The sequence below is a fragment of the Olea europaea genome, unplaced genomic scaffold, assembly GCF_002742605.1.
Source record: "Olea europaea var. sylvestris unplaced genomic scaffold, O_europaea_v1 scaffold563, whole genome shotgun sequence".
Taxonomy (NCBI): domain Eukaryota; kingdom Viridiplantae; phylum Streptophyta; class Magnoliopsida; order Lamiales; family Oleaceae; genus Olea; species Olea europaea.
The window spans coordinates 88243-100986 of NW_019263964.1; the positions used below are offsets into that span (position 1 = coordinate 88243).

At 33.0% G+C, this 12744-nt stretch overlaps 1 protein-coding gene across 14 annotated transcripts; it reads left to right on the top strand.

The window, feature by feature from the left end:
• Positions 1–6039: 6039 nt before the first annotated feature.
• On the top strand, positions 6040–10886 carry LOC111389121 (DNA-binding protein REB1-like). Of its 14 annotated transcripts, none has more exons than XM_023013980.1 (5): positions 6040–6213; positions 6409–6463; positions 6586–6856; positions 7639–7709; positions 8669–10886. In XM_023013980.1, the coding sequence occupies exon 5, from the start codon at positions 8710–8712 to the stop codon at positions 10714–10716; it is 2007 nt and encodes a 668-aa protein (XP_022869748.1). In that variant the 5' UTR covers positions 6040–6213; positions 6409–6463; positions 6586–6856; positions 7639–7709; positions 8669–8709; the 3' UTR covers positions 10717–10886. The 14 variants fall into 14 exon arrangements, with proteins under 14 accessions (XP_022869748.1, XP_022869754.1, XP_022869751.1 ...); XM_023013981.1 differs by adding an exon at positions 8117–8199 and having other exon boundaries at positions 6043–6463; XM_023013979.1 differs by having other exon boundaries at positions 6045–6213; positions 6384–6463.
• Positions 10887–12744: the final 1858 nt, after the last annotated feature.

Genomic DNA, 12744 nt, shown 5'->3' on the forward strand with positions numbered 1-12744 from the left:
GGGTTGGGTCGGGCGGTTTGAACGGGTTGGGTCGGTTTTTGCCCACCCCTAATTGACATATCCTGTTGTCGCACATTAATTAAAATGTTATGGATGTAGTTACTATGATTAAAAGGTTTGAAACATGATTATGCACTTTTGTAAAGTTTACTAAACCACTTTTGTGATTTGTGACCAACGACCTATGAATTTTTTGATTTGTGACTGATGAACGAATTGTGACTTATAAATTTTTTGAATTGTGATCGTAAAATAATTTGTAACATAAAATTTCTGATTTTTGATCAAAAAATAATAAATGACTAACTAAATCATTAGTTTATGACCAAATTGTATAGATTTGTGACCTAAATTTAATTAATTAATTAAATTATAAATAAATCTTAATAAAAATCTGATTTTTAAAATTTGAAATTTATTATCTTTATTTTGAAATGTGTGATACTTGAGCTCTTACTTATGAATTTTTCCTACTCAGTTGAACTAATGGGCGACGTTTAACAAAGTATATAGGCCCAAAACACATCCCTACAAAATCCGTCAATCTTCATTCACAAAAGAAAACGAGAATTAGCTTTTTTTGTCAACCATTTTACCATATTATTTTTTCTACAATACTTATTTTCACCCACACATTCTCATTAAAATAATATTATATATAAATAAAAACTTTTCTTTCTTTTTTAACCACACATTTCAAAATCAATCACTGTTCCATAATATATTTTTTGAAATTAAAAGGGCACAAACAGGCACTTAATTGTTCCAATGGTCACTGAATTTAAGTTCATGTTTTTGATTGGTCACTAAAATTTAAAATATCGAATTTTGCTCGTTAAACTTAGGTCCATATCTTTGATTGTTTATTGAAATTTAAAATATCGAGTTTTAGCAACTAAACTTTGAAAAAATGTTTTACGTTACTCACTAACATAAATGTTGAATTTTGGAAAATGTCGAGTTTATAAATGGATTTTTGCATATGTTTATTTTATAGGAAATTGTCCTGGTTCCCTATCCAATCGATCGGGTTGATTTCGATAACACTGAACTTTTTCCTAGAAGAATCTAGAGATGACAACGGGGTGAGGCAACCCACCCCCGCCTCGTTGGGTAATTTTCCATCCTGTACTTGCCTCTAGGGATGACGATTGGGCTCGTCGGCTTGGGCCGCCCATGGCTCGGCTCGAAAAAAGCTCGAGCCTGCCCGGCTTGAGTCTCAAGAGAACCGAGCCGAAACTCGAGTCGAGCCCCATTTTTAGGTACCGAACAAAGCTCGAGCCAACCCGTGTGGCTCTGAAGAACCAAGCATATATTAAAAAAATAAAATTAATGGCAGCAACACGCTGCCTTTTAAGGCAGCGTACTGCTACTAAAAAGAGGCAGCAACCTGGTTGCCTTTTTTATATAATTAAAAAAAATACACCAAATAAAATTCGAGCCGGCCCGACTCGAGTCGAGAGCTTGGGTTGAGCCTAATTTTTTTGCCGAACTTTTGTTCGAACCCAGAAAAAAGCTCGGACATTTTACCAGAGCTGAGCCCAAGCCTAGAATTTTGGCTCGTGAGTCGGCTCAACTCGACTCGACTCGTTAACATCCCTACTTGCCTCGTTACCCTTTTAAGGCGCTACCCTATCACCCTTTTAAGTTTTAAGGCAAGGTGGGGCCCTTGCCCCCATTTAGTACTTTTTTTTTTAAATTTATTTTATTGTCCTCATTTATTAAATTGAGACAATAATATAGTTATTAAATTTTTTTAATTAATTTATTTATTTTTTGAAGTTAAATTATTGAAATATATTTTGTAATCTAATGTTTTTATTTTTTTTTATCATATTCTTTAGAGAATCTTAATTGCCATTTTCTATTAGAATTAATAAAATATCGTAAAATTTTTCATTTAAAGTATTGAATTCTAAAAAGTGAAAAAAATTGTTAAACAGGTCGGGACGGGATCTTTGTTACCTGTACTTGCCTCGGGATGAAATTCCCTGTCTGTTCCCAATTCGAATACCCAATTAAGTGGGTAATCCTCGCTTCTCCCCGTTCCGTTTGGGGCGAGACCTACGACTATTAGGTTTAATGGATTTTTTTACTATCTCTAGTAAAGTCGAGGTTTAGGAATCCAGAACGGGGCGAGCCCTGCGGATTTCGGGTTTGACAGATTTTCTGGCCATCTCTAGTAGGACGGGGTTTAAGAATCCAATTGGTTACTTTACTTTCAAAGTAATTTCTCAATAATTACTAAATTTAAAGTGAAAAAACTGAAATATCTTTCGAAGTTGTTTCTTGATCGTCATTCATATTTAGTTTCTTTTCCCAATGGTCACTGTACTTCCAAAAATTTCTTATTAGTTAGAATATTTTTAACATTGTTTACGATCCACCTCTCTGTATGATTTGGAAAATTATTTATTTTGTTGGTAGTTATATTGTTTTGTTCTATTTTGTATCAATCCCCCTTAAATTTTTAGCTAGACAATATAATTTTTTATTTGCGTCTTAATTCTCTAGTCAGGTAACTCAATTTATTTTATTGTAACTTAATTGCTATATTTCACTATTAATTGCTAGAATGGTGGATTATTTAAAGAGTAATGCTATTCGTAGTGAAAACTGCCAGTAGTCGCCTTATGTGACATACACTTGACAATTTGACATTTGATAAATAGATATGGTAGTTATTTTTTGATTTATACATCAAATGAAAAACTGTTAAGTGTACATCACATAGGGCGACTGTCGGTAATTTTCACTGCAAATAGCATAATTCTTATTTAAATGGTCGTTGTGAAAATTTGACCAATGAGTCTTTCAATAAATTACCTTAATGAAAATTGAACGCAAATAATTATAATTTTTTTTTTTTCAAATTGCTAAAAATGTGTTAGCTATCAAATTTCTATAATTACTTCTGAGTTATCATTTCCTACTATTAGTCGGATTCATTTTTCCTTCAAGAGTTCTTTGAGTGCAAATATGGTTAAGGCAGTGATTTACCCTTAAATTTGGTTGCAAAGTAATAAGGAACGTACATTGTCTTGTTAATATTTATATGTGGTAAAATCATTGGATGGTTTACCGAAAGCTGTAGAAAGGGTATTATCGTGCTTGATCATTTTATAAAATTTTCTTCTATCAATTGGTTTATGTCATCTAATTATAAATAATAAATGCATTTGCTATAATCTTATCTCTATGCAAAAAAATGAATCATGTGTTACAATTGCAAATATTGCATAAATTAATATTGATTAAAAGGTTAGAAATAAAATGTTTCCATTATATTTTGCATTGTCATTATTAGAAGCATAGAACTTTAATTTTTAATATTTTCAATGGTACTATTTATATTTTTAGGTTAAATTTAAGACTAATATTTATGATTTTAACTTGTTCAATATATGCTATCATTTTGTTTACTAAACTATGATTTTAGATCGAACCGAACAAAAAAAGTTGGTTTGATTTAAACATTGAAGTCGTTGGTTTGATTTAAAAAATAAAATAAAAATTAAATTGCTTTAAATGATTTGATTTGACAATTTGTTACAAACCATCCAAACTGAATTGTACTCATCCCTAGTATCTATTTTATGGTTGATATTTTTGTTCTCTAGATTATAGTTTTGTATATCAATAATACTATGATGTATACCATGGATTACATCCCCCTCATATAAAGGAGGTTCACGAATATTTTATTGTATGTGAGCTCTCTTCATGTGAAAAGGTGTAATGCTGTGTGTTCACAAAACATTGTTATTTGTACATAAATTCTACGAATTTTTATTCAACTATTATACTTTTCATATATTTTCTTGCAAAAACATCTATTTGCAAAAGTCTATTTATGTCTCTTCTTTATTCTAGAATACTCTAACTACTCTCCACATTTCTTAATTCTTTCGCAAATCTCTTCAAATTCAGCCAAATAGGGCCAATTGCCTATATTTCTAGATAGTTTAACTTTGGACCTGCTTTGCATCCCATGCACTCAGACGTCCCTCACGTCGCCCTAGTATGTTTGTACTACATCTTTAGTTATAGGACAAATCGAATTGTAACGTACAACTAGCATAAATATTTTCAAACATCTCTAAGTCTTAAATTGAAATTTACGAAAATAGTTAATAAAAATATAATATTACAGTGTCGATTGTATTTGAATACGCAATTTTCAACAAAGAAGTTACATATATGAGACTAAAGTTTAGTTAATTTTTAAAAATGTTATATTCAATTTAAATGGTGACCCCACAATTTATTATAAACAAAAACACCAAAGCACAAATATCGTATCAAGTTGATTCATTTTAAAAGTCAAATTAATCACATAGCCAAAAAAATTAGCATATCCATTTTTATAAATTTTTTACGTAAATTCTTAATTTATACTACAAAGACAATTAATTTGATATTAATTAATTATTTACATTTGATTTACTTAAATATTAATGTCTATTGAAAATTACAAAAATTTATTTTCATACATATTTAACAATTACACATCAAATTTAAATACAAAATAGTTAATAACCAAGTTTTTATGTAATTAACCTATAGATTGAATGAGAGATAAATGATGAAATTAACTATTAAGAATGAAATTGAATATCTGCACAAAAAAAAAAAAAGAAAAAAGAAAAAATGAAAATCTGTGCAAAATTAATGGACAAAACTTGATAATCAGCTAATTTTAACTGGTTACATCCATACCTTTTCTCTTCCTTATTCTGAAGGATGAGAAGAGCTCTCTCTCTCTTGCACTAGAGCTTATTGTGATTGCTATCACATTTTTATTTCATTTCTAGTGACTTTATTAGTTCATTTTTGTGTGAATTAGTATAAAATCATGATCGATTTGCTCACATGCTTATGTTAAAACATGCTTTCGACAATAATATTATTATAACACTTTTCGTGCACAACATTAGATATCAGACAAAAATGAAACGAATACATGTTCTTTAGGAAAAATAGATCGACGAAATTAGTAATATTATTCGTGAACGTATTGAATAATATAATAGAGAAGTAAAAATTGTAAATACTGGCACCGTAATTTCAAATAAGTCGTATCTTGCTCAAACCAATAAATACTCCTATAATTAATGTTACATTTTGACAAATGAGAAGTAGACCCAAAAAAAAAGAAAAGAAAAATTATATACATTAATTACTCTCAGCCGATGAAGTGGTGACTTCCATTTGATGGTCGCATCACGTAGGACAGTGCAATTGCTCCGCCGAATTTTTTCTCTTACTTGATAATGGTTAAGTGGGACTATGTTTTTATAACTTAAGTTATCAGTTAAAGGACTAATATCCCCTTTCACGTAAGTTATCGTAAATGATTGCCAAATGTGACCGCTATAACATTTGATACGATGTTTAGCAACATACAATTATGGTTTCTACGAACCGTATCACTTTTATATTGCAAAGTTTTGATCACAAATTTGTGATCCTACGAACCGTGTAAATGAAAAGATAAATATAATTTTTTTTCTCAATACAATCAAGTTAATGATTCACTCTCCATCTATATTGCAATTGAAAAAAAAAAAAAAAAAAGTAAAGAAAAGAACATACCGTTAAATTACCATAATTTTGGAAACAATATCGAAAATGTAAAAAATAAAACCATAAACAAAATTTTGAATTAATTAAATTCTGAAAATATCTGATTTAATATTATTTTTATCAATCACATAAATTTTCAAAAGTAAAAGTTAAATATGCAATTGGTCTATTTTTCTAAAAAGTTATTACTTAGCTTCTGTTTGATTCTCTTTAACCCAAAACTCTTTATTTCTTATATTCATTTTCAATCACACGTTCACAAAATAAAATATTTTAAACGTAAATCTACAATTTTCCGACTTTTCAACTCTTCTTTAAAAAAAAAAATAATAAATAAAATAAAATATTTTTCCCTAATTTCTCTTTCCTATATATGACTATGAAACAGGGAGTTAATTGGTTAAGCCCATCTCGAAATATTTGTAAAGCCCAATTAACCCTTGGCTGTTGAGTCATAATCGTGGAGCAAATGGAAAAGATGCTTAGGTTTTTTTCTCGGTATCCCGTTCCATAAAAAATTGTTAACAATTTGAGAGGCAAAAAGGGGGAGATTCGTCACCACCCCGGCACCAATTATCTTGTATTGAGGTGATTTCTACTCGACTTCTTCCTCTCCAAAATTAAAAGGTAGTGTTGAATTTTGTTAGCTTAGAAACCAGCTTTATATGTCGAAATCGCATTGTATTTGATAGTTGATAATGGTTTAATTTGAACTGATCTCCTTATAATTTATTTTATTTTTCCAGAATTGTTTATTCTTGATGGTAATCTTCCTCTAACAACAGTATTTTTTCAAGAATGTTTCTCTTGAATTTTGATTAGGATGTTTATGGTTTTCTCCTTGCCTTAAAAACTGGCTGCCCCTCACGTGTAATAGGTGAATGCTTTTCTCTTTAATTCCTCTAGGCTTACTTCTCAAGCCCATAATCAATTATCTACATACCCAAAATTCCCAAATTGAAATCGTCTCCGTCTCTCTCGCTCGACTTCTCCTTCCAGTTCCAGAATCCCTGATTTCCTCTTCGCGGCTTGGCTAGTTGGCTTCGCTCAGTTCGCTGGAGCCTGGAGTCCCACTGGCCACTGTCTCAGACTCCCAGTGAGTTCAAACACCGAGTGGCCTCCTACCCCCAACGCCCACAGGCCACAGCGTGATTTTTCAAACATTCTTTGTACCTGGGCTTCATCTGAGATCTGACATATCGCTTCTGATTTCTGTCGAGTGGCTGGGCAATTTTGTTGTCGAACGAGTGAGTTCGAGTTCCCTTCCCTAGTGAGTTCAACTCTTTTACCGTTTACATTTAAGCATTTACTTATTATAATTTTGATGATTTGATTTTAATTGATAAATGGTCTTTTTTATTCTATGTGGGCCGTGTGGTATACTGTAATTGGAGAGAGGCGCGCGACTCGTCGTCTCGTCCATTATGAAGGATTTTTCTTCTTGTTTTGTAGTTTTTTTGAATTTCAGAGAAGTTCTTGGAAAGAGTTGGGAAGGGAAAGGGAATGGAATGGCTGATGAATTTTGAGTGTTAAATAATATACTGTATTATATAGATAATATACTGTATACATAGTTTAAGGTTTACTTTCTTGAAAATGCACAGATATGAGAGAGGTTTCTTGATGAGGTCTATCCAGTTATGCAAGAATTTCAAGAAAAGTCTGGGTAGTTAAAACTGGAAAAGTGACTGTTAGAATTTTGATTACTTATGCTATCTCCTATCATGTGTAAAATAGTTTATAGTTAATTTGAATAATTTAGTTTGATAGAATGATAGGTAAAATGTGAGAATACATATTTGAGAACTTGAGATATTATTATGTCTATGAACTCAAGAAAAGATAACTTCAGTTTCTGCAACCAGTATACTAATTTGAATTAATTTATTTTGTTGATGACATTGTTTTAATGGTCAATTGGTGATTAGTTCTTATTAAATGTGTTATTTCCCCAAGTTTGATTAAATGTGCGCTTGTGCAATTATTATTTTCCTAAGTTTGATGATCATGTTCATATTTGTATTAGCGTTTGATGTTAAATTTTTTTGTCAGGCTTGGGAGTTGTGACAGTGGAATTCTCAAAGGTGTAACTCCACAGTTTTTGTCGAAATTCTACTTCTCAGGTAAGCAATGGCTTGTTCTAACTCGTTATTGAAGAGATTGAAAATGTCTGAAACCTTGTCGGCTTATATAATTGCGGCCTGGTCGGCTTAAATAATTGATCATTGTAGGATCAACAATTGCACAGGCGCATTTAATAACTATATTGAAAACTCTAACCCTAAGATGATTGAGATATTTTGTAATTGCTCTTTAGGTTAATCATTGGGCATCAGATATAAACTTTTAACTAATTGTCTGAAACATTGTTGGTTTTGATAGTTTATAATATAAATCTTTTCTATAATATATTGGCTGTTTTAGTGTAAGTTTTTTAAGTTAGCAATGGGTTGCATAATACACCATTGAATTTTGCATTTACGTTGATTTCGCCGAGGCCGTGGGGCCTAATTTACGGACTTCGTCTCAGGCTCCGACAATCACAGGATCGGCCTTGCCACTAGATCCCAGGTGGCTCCTACCGTGGGTGAGCGAGTCAGAGAAGGATCAAGGGTGAGTGTGAGGGATGTAGATAAAAATATGCATATTAATTATTTAGGTTAGTTGATAATTTTGTGCATGGAGATAGATTGTTGATTCGTTATGTTTTCTGATGGAATTTGTTACTCCTTATGACTGGATGCGATAGAGGATGTTATATTTATCCATCAATTAGTCAATTTTGTTTGAAATTAATGTTTTGTCTTTCCCAATCTGATATAAGGTGTCCGAGTGTATGTTATTTGTGAATAAGATGAATTTTGGAAAATCTTGTTTGGTTACTCGTCATTGACAGTATTGTTTAGAAACTAATAAGATTCAACATTTATATACACCAGAGTAACTTCTGTATCAGTTGTACATTTCTTAATGTTTTTTCTATTAATTGGTTTCAATGAGTGGAAACATTTTTTTTGGAAGAGTCTCTTAGAGGCTATTAGTTTTGTAGCAAATTTATTTTTTTGCTTTTGTCCTATCCCAGAAACAATCAGTGTGGCAGCTGACAAGGAAAAAACAGCGAGGATGGAAATATTACGTGGGAAGAGGGAGAAGAAGCTCAAGAGGAAGTCCAGAAAAGCTGAAAATAACAAGGCTGATGCTATAGAAATTCTTGATGTTGAGAATCTCGGTAGGCGAAAGGTGGTTGAGGGCAATCAGGGACTTGAGAGAGACGTAATTGCAGAAATAGAGCAGGATGACATGGAGACGGTGAAGAAGGAAAATAAAGCAAAAAAAGATGCAAAGGGTACTAAGATGGAGGAAGAGAAGAGTACTAATGAGAACCAAGTGTTCGGAATGTGCAGTGAGGACCTCAGTCCAGATGCACTGAAGAAAGTTGAAAAAAAGAGGAGGAAATTACAAAAGAACAAGAATGTAGATAAACAAAGTCCCGAGACTGAAAATATGGCCAAAATGAAGAGTGGTAAAGAAGTTGAAAAAGGAATAAAGAGCAAGACAAAGGGAAAAGACCATAAGGATGGCTATACTGAAAACAAGGGAAGAAAAAAAGTTCGAAAAGAGATTGGAACATGTAGCGAGATTCGCGAAGTAAATGCTTTGGAAAGGGTTGTAGGGGAGAAGAAAAGGAAAAGAGAGAAAAAACGGAGCAAGGATGATGGCAGTGGGGAAAATGATACTCTCACTGCAGCTTCTGTAGTTTTCAGAACTGATGATGATTCGAACACAAACAAGATTATGGATGGAGAGAAGAGAAGTAAAAATATGGTTGAGACTTTCATCGAGGGACAAGATGGAGTTTTCTCGAAGAAGGTTGAAAAGACGAAGAAGAGGAAGATCAGGAAAGAAGAAAATGAGAAGTCCATGTTGCAGCAAGATGTACTGACAGAAGCTACAGTAGATGCTGAGGGGGATGTTGTGGAGAAGACTGTAATGAAGAAGAAGAAGAAGAGGAAAAGGAAAGAAAACCCTACGGAGTATTTATCTGATATTGAGCAAGAAGGAAATGGTCATTTGAGCATGGATGAAACACGGGATAATGAACTAGAAAATGAGAATAAAGGGAAGAAGAAAAAGCCTAAGTTAGTTGAAAATGGTTTGGATGGTACTAAAACAAAAAATAGTAACAAGAAAGTAAGATTTTCCAGTCATGTTGAGGTTTTCCCACCAACAGATGATTTAAATGCTGTGACAGGAAACGATGAGGAAGATAATCTGGTACGAGGTAAGAGGTTCACACGTGAAGAAGATAAGATTGTGGAAGCAGCTGTCTTTAAGTACATAGAGGAACATGACTTGGGTGAAGAAGGTTTAAAGAAGGTTTTGAATAGTCGTAAGTACCCCGAAGTGAGAAATTGTTGGAAGGAGATCGGGTCTGCCATTCCATATAGACCATACAATGCTGTTTATTTCCGTGCACAAATATTGTTTCGAAGGTCTGACACTCGTAAATGGACTGAAGAGGAGTATGAAATGGTTCGAGAGTGCCAAAAGGAGCATGGGAATCGGTGGAGGGCATTGGCTGATGAACTTGGAAAACATAGTTGGCATGTCAAGGATGCTTGGCGCAGAATAAAATTACCCAATGCAAAAAAAGGACACTGGTCTCAAGAGGAGTATCAAGGTTTATTTGATCTAGTAAATGCTGATCTACAACGTAGAGTTTCCGAAGAGAAGAGATCAAAGCATGGCATGTTACGGGATAATATTTGTTGGACGGCAATTAGTGATAAACTGTCTACTCGAAATCAAGCAAATTGCTGTATGAAATGGTACAAACAGTTAACATCACCTATGGTGGCTGAAGGTATGTGGGCTGATGTTGATGACTATCGACTACTTAGTGTGCTTTATAACTTGGATTCAACTTGCATAGAAGATGTCGATTGGGACAATCTACTCGATGACAGATCTGGAGACCTGTGTCGAATGCGTTGGAATCAAATGGTTCTTCACATTGGTAAACACGGGACCAAGTCATTTGCTGAACAAGTTGAAGTATTGGCACAGCGTTATTGTCCAGATCTACTTGAAGCAAGAGAGGCCTGGGATAGGAAACCAAGGGTTCCGTGAGGGACTGTTTCGCATTAGCTTATGCTTCATATTTGCGTGTACGAGGTAAGACCTAGACGTGCTTAGAGGTAATCTATATCGTCAATATTGTCTGGCAATTGAATTTTTTGTCGTGAAAATTGTAACTTGATAATTTGGTGTGATTCGGTTATTTTATTTCTGTTTCTATATATTATGCGAAAATTTTTCCTTAATCTCGGCAACAAAATGAATATTTTGTGAGAAACCATCATAAAAGACGAGATGTACTAATTAAAGGAAGATTGAAGAAGAAGAATTCAATGATAAAAAAACTAGGCGACGTAAGTGTAATATTGAACAAATTTGAGGTCCGATTATATAAGCCAAGAATAGCTGAGCTTCGTTGCTGTTATTCACGCTTTGCTAAGCTCCCGAGCGCGCCCAATAATACGTCGAGGATCACTAACATTACCACCATGCCTGTCGATAGGCAACAGCGTTCATGTGAATTACGAATACTTGTGAACCTGGAGCCAACATATTAAGGTTAAGTTAGTGCAAAATACAACTGCATTATTTCGTGTGCGACTCTAAATTGAGATTTGAAGCTGGAGGACAATCATCCAAGAAGAGATTGAGGAGAATTTGGGTTCCGAATAATAACAATTGCTTACTCTTTTCTTCCTTTATTGTACAAGGTCCGAAGATTGTTACGTCTTTTATTGTTTAATTCCACAACGACGAGCGGAATAATAGTTGATTGTTACGATGAACAATGTAGTTTATGTTTAATGTTTATATAATTCAAAAGATTTCATGCGACTTTGATTATGTGTAATTTATTTATTATTTGTTTGGTTGACATTCAATTGCTTATACACCACTTGCTTTATTTAGGGATAATATTGAAAACGAGAGGAGATATAATTGTCTAGCACCTGCAATAAGTGACATAGGTCGATTTAGAGACACCCTTGTAGTATATGCAAACTTGATTGAGTTTATCCTAATTTATGCATTTATATGTAAATAAATTTACATAAAGATACAGTAAATTTGGGCATGCGAATTTTATTAAAAAAAAAGGTTGAATCCCAACTTTGAGGGCCTCCATCGCTCCGTCCTTAGAGCTTTGTGAGGGAGTTAAATCACGGGATGTGTCCTAACAGGTCAGGAAACAAGAACTGCCTGTCCACTGTACCTATAAGGAGTCCAATTTCATGTTTCAGAAATCGAACTCCCACAAATTTTATTAGTTTTATTGGAGAGAGACTATTAGTTAAAATTGATTAATTTGATTGTTAATACATATGAAAAATGGGCTAAATTATATTGAATTAGATGAATGTTAATTGACCTAGGTGATATTGAAATTCCTAACTACTTAATTCTAAAAGTTTCCAAAAGCCTTAAATTGTAAATGGATTTAGATTAACTTAGTATATTTTAGTTATAACAAACTCTTTTAATTTAAATTGAAGCTAATTTAAAATAAAATTGATAGTAAGTAATTAGTATCTGTGAAACGATACATTTACAAAATCACACGATCACAAAGCCTTCTTCAATTAAAGACATTGTAAATGTAAAATTCAATTTCTTCCATTTTATTAACGTATAAAAGTTGACTTTTGAACAAGTAGAGTTACAATTATTATCAACTCGAGCCCTGCAAGGAACCCTTCACCCGGAGTTGTATGACATTTTTATTCGATATATATAATTTTGTTTTTCAATTAATGAACTAATGCAATAGTTGCATAATAATCAACAAAATACCCTTTTAATTTAAGCAGCTATCACTTACTATAGGGATGTTAATGAGTCGAGTCGGTTCGCGAGTTGAAACTTGAGGCTAAGATTCAGGTCAAGTAAAATTAAGATGATTTTATTTTTTTGGCCGGAGCCTAGTTGAGGAAAAGTTTGGTAAAAAATTCGAGGCTCGACTTGAGCTTTTTGCTTGTGCATTATTGGAACGGCTCGGATTTTGTTTTTGTTTTTTTTATAATTGCTGCCTATTTAAAGGCGGCTATTGCCTTTTTTTTACGAGCCAGCTCGAACTTGGCC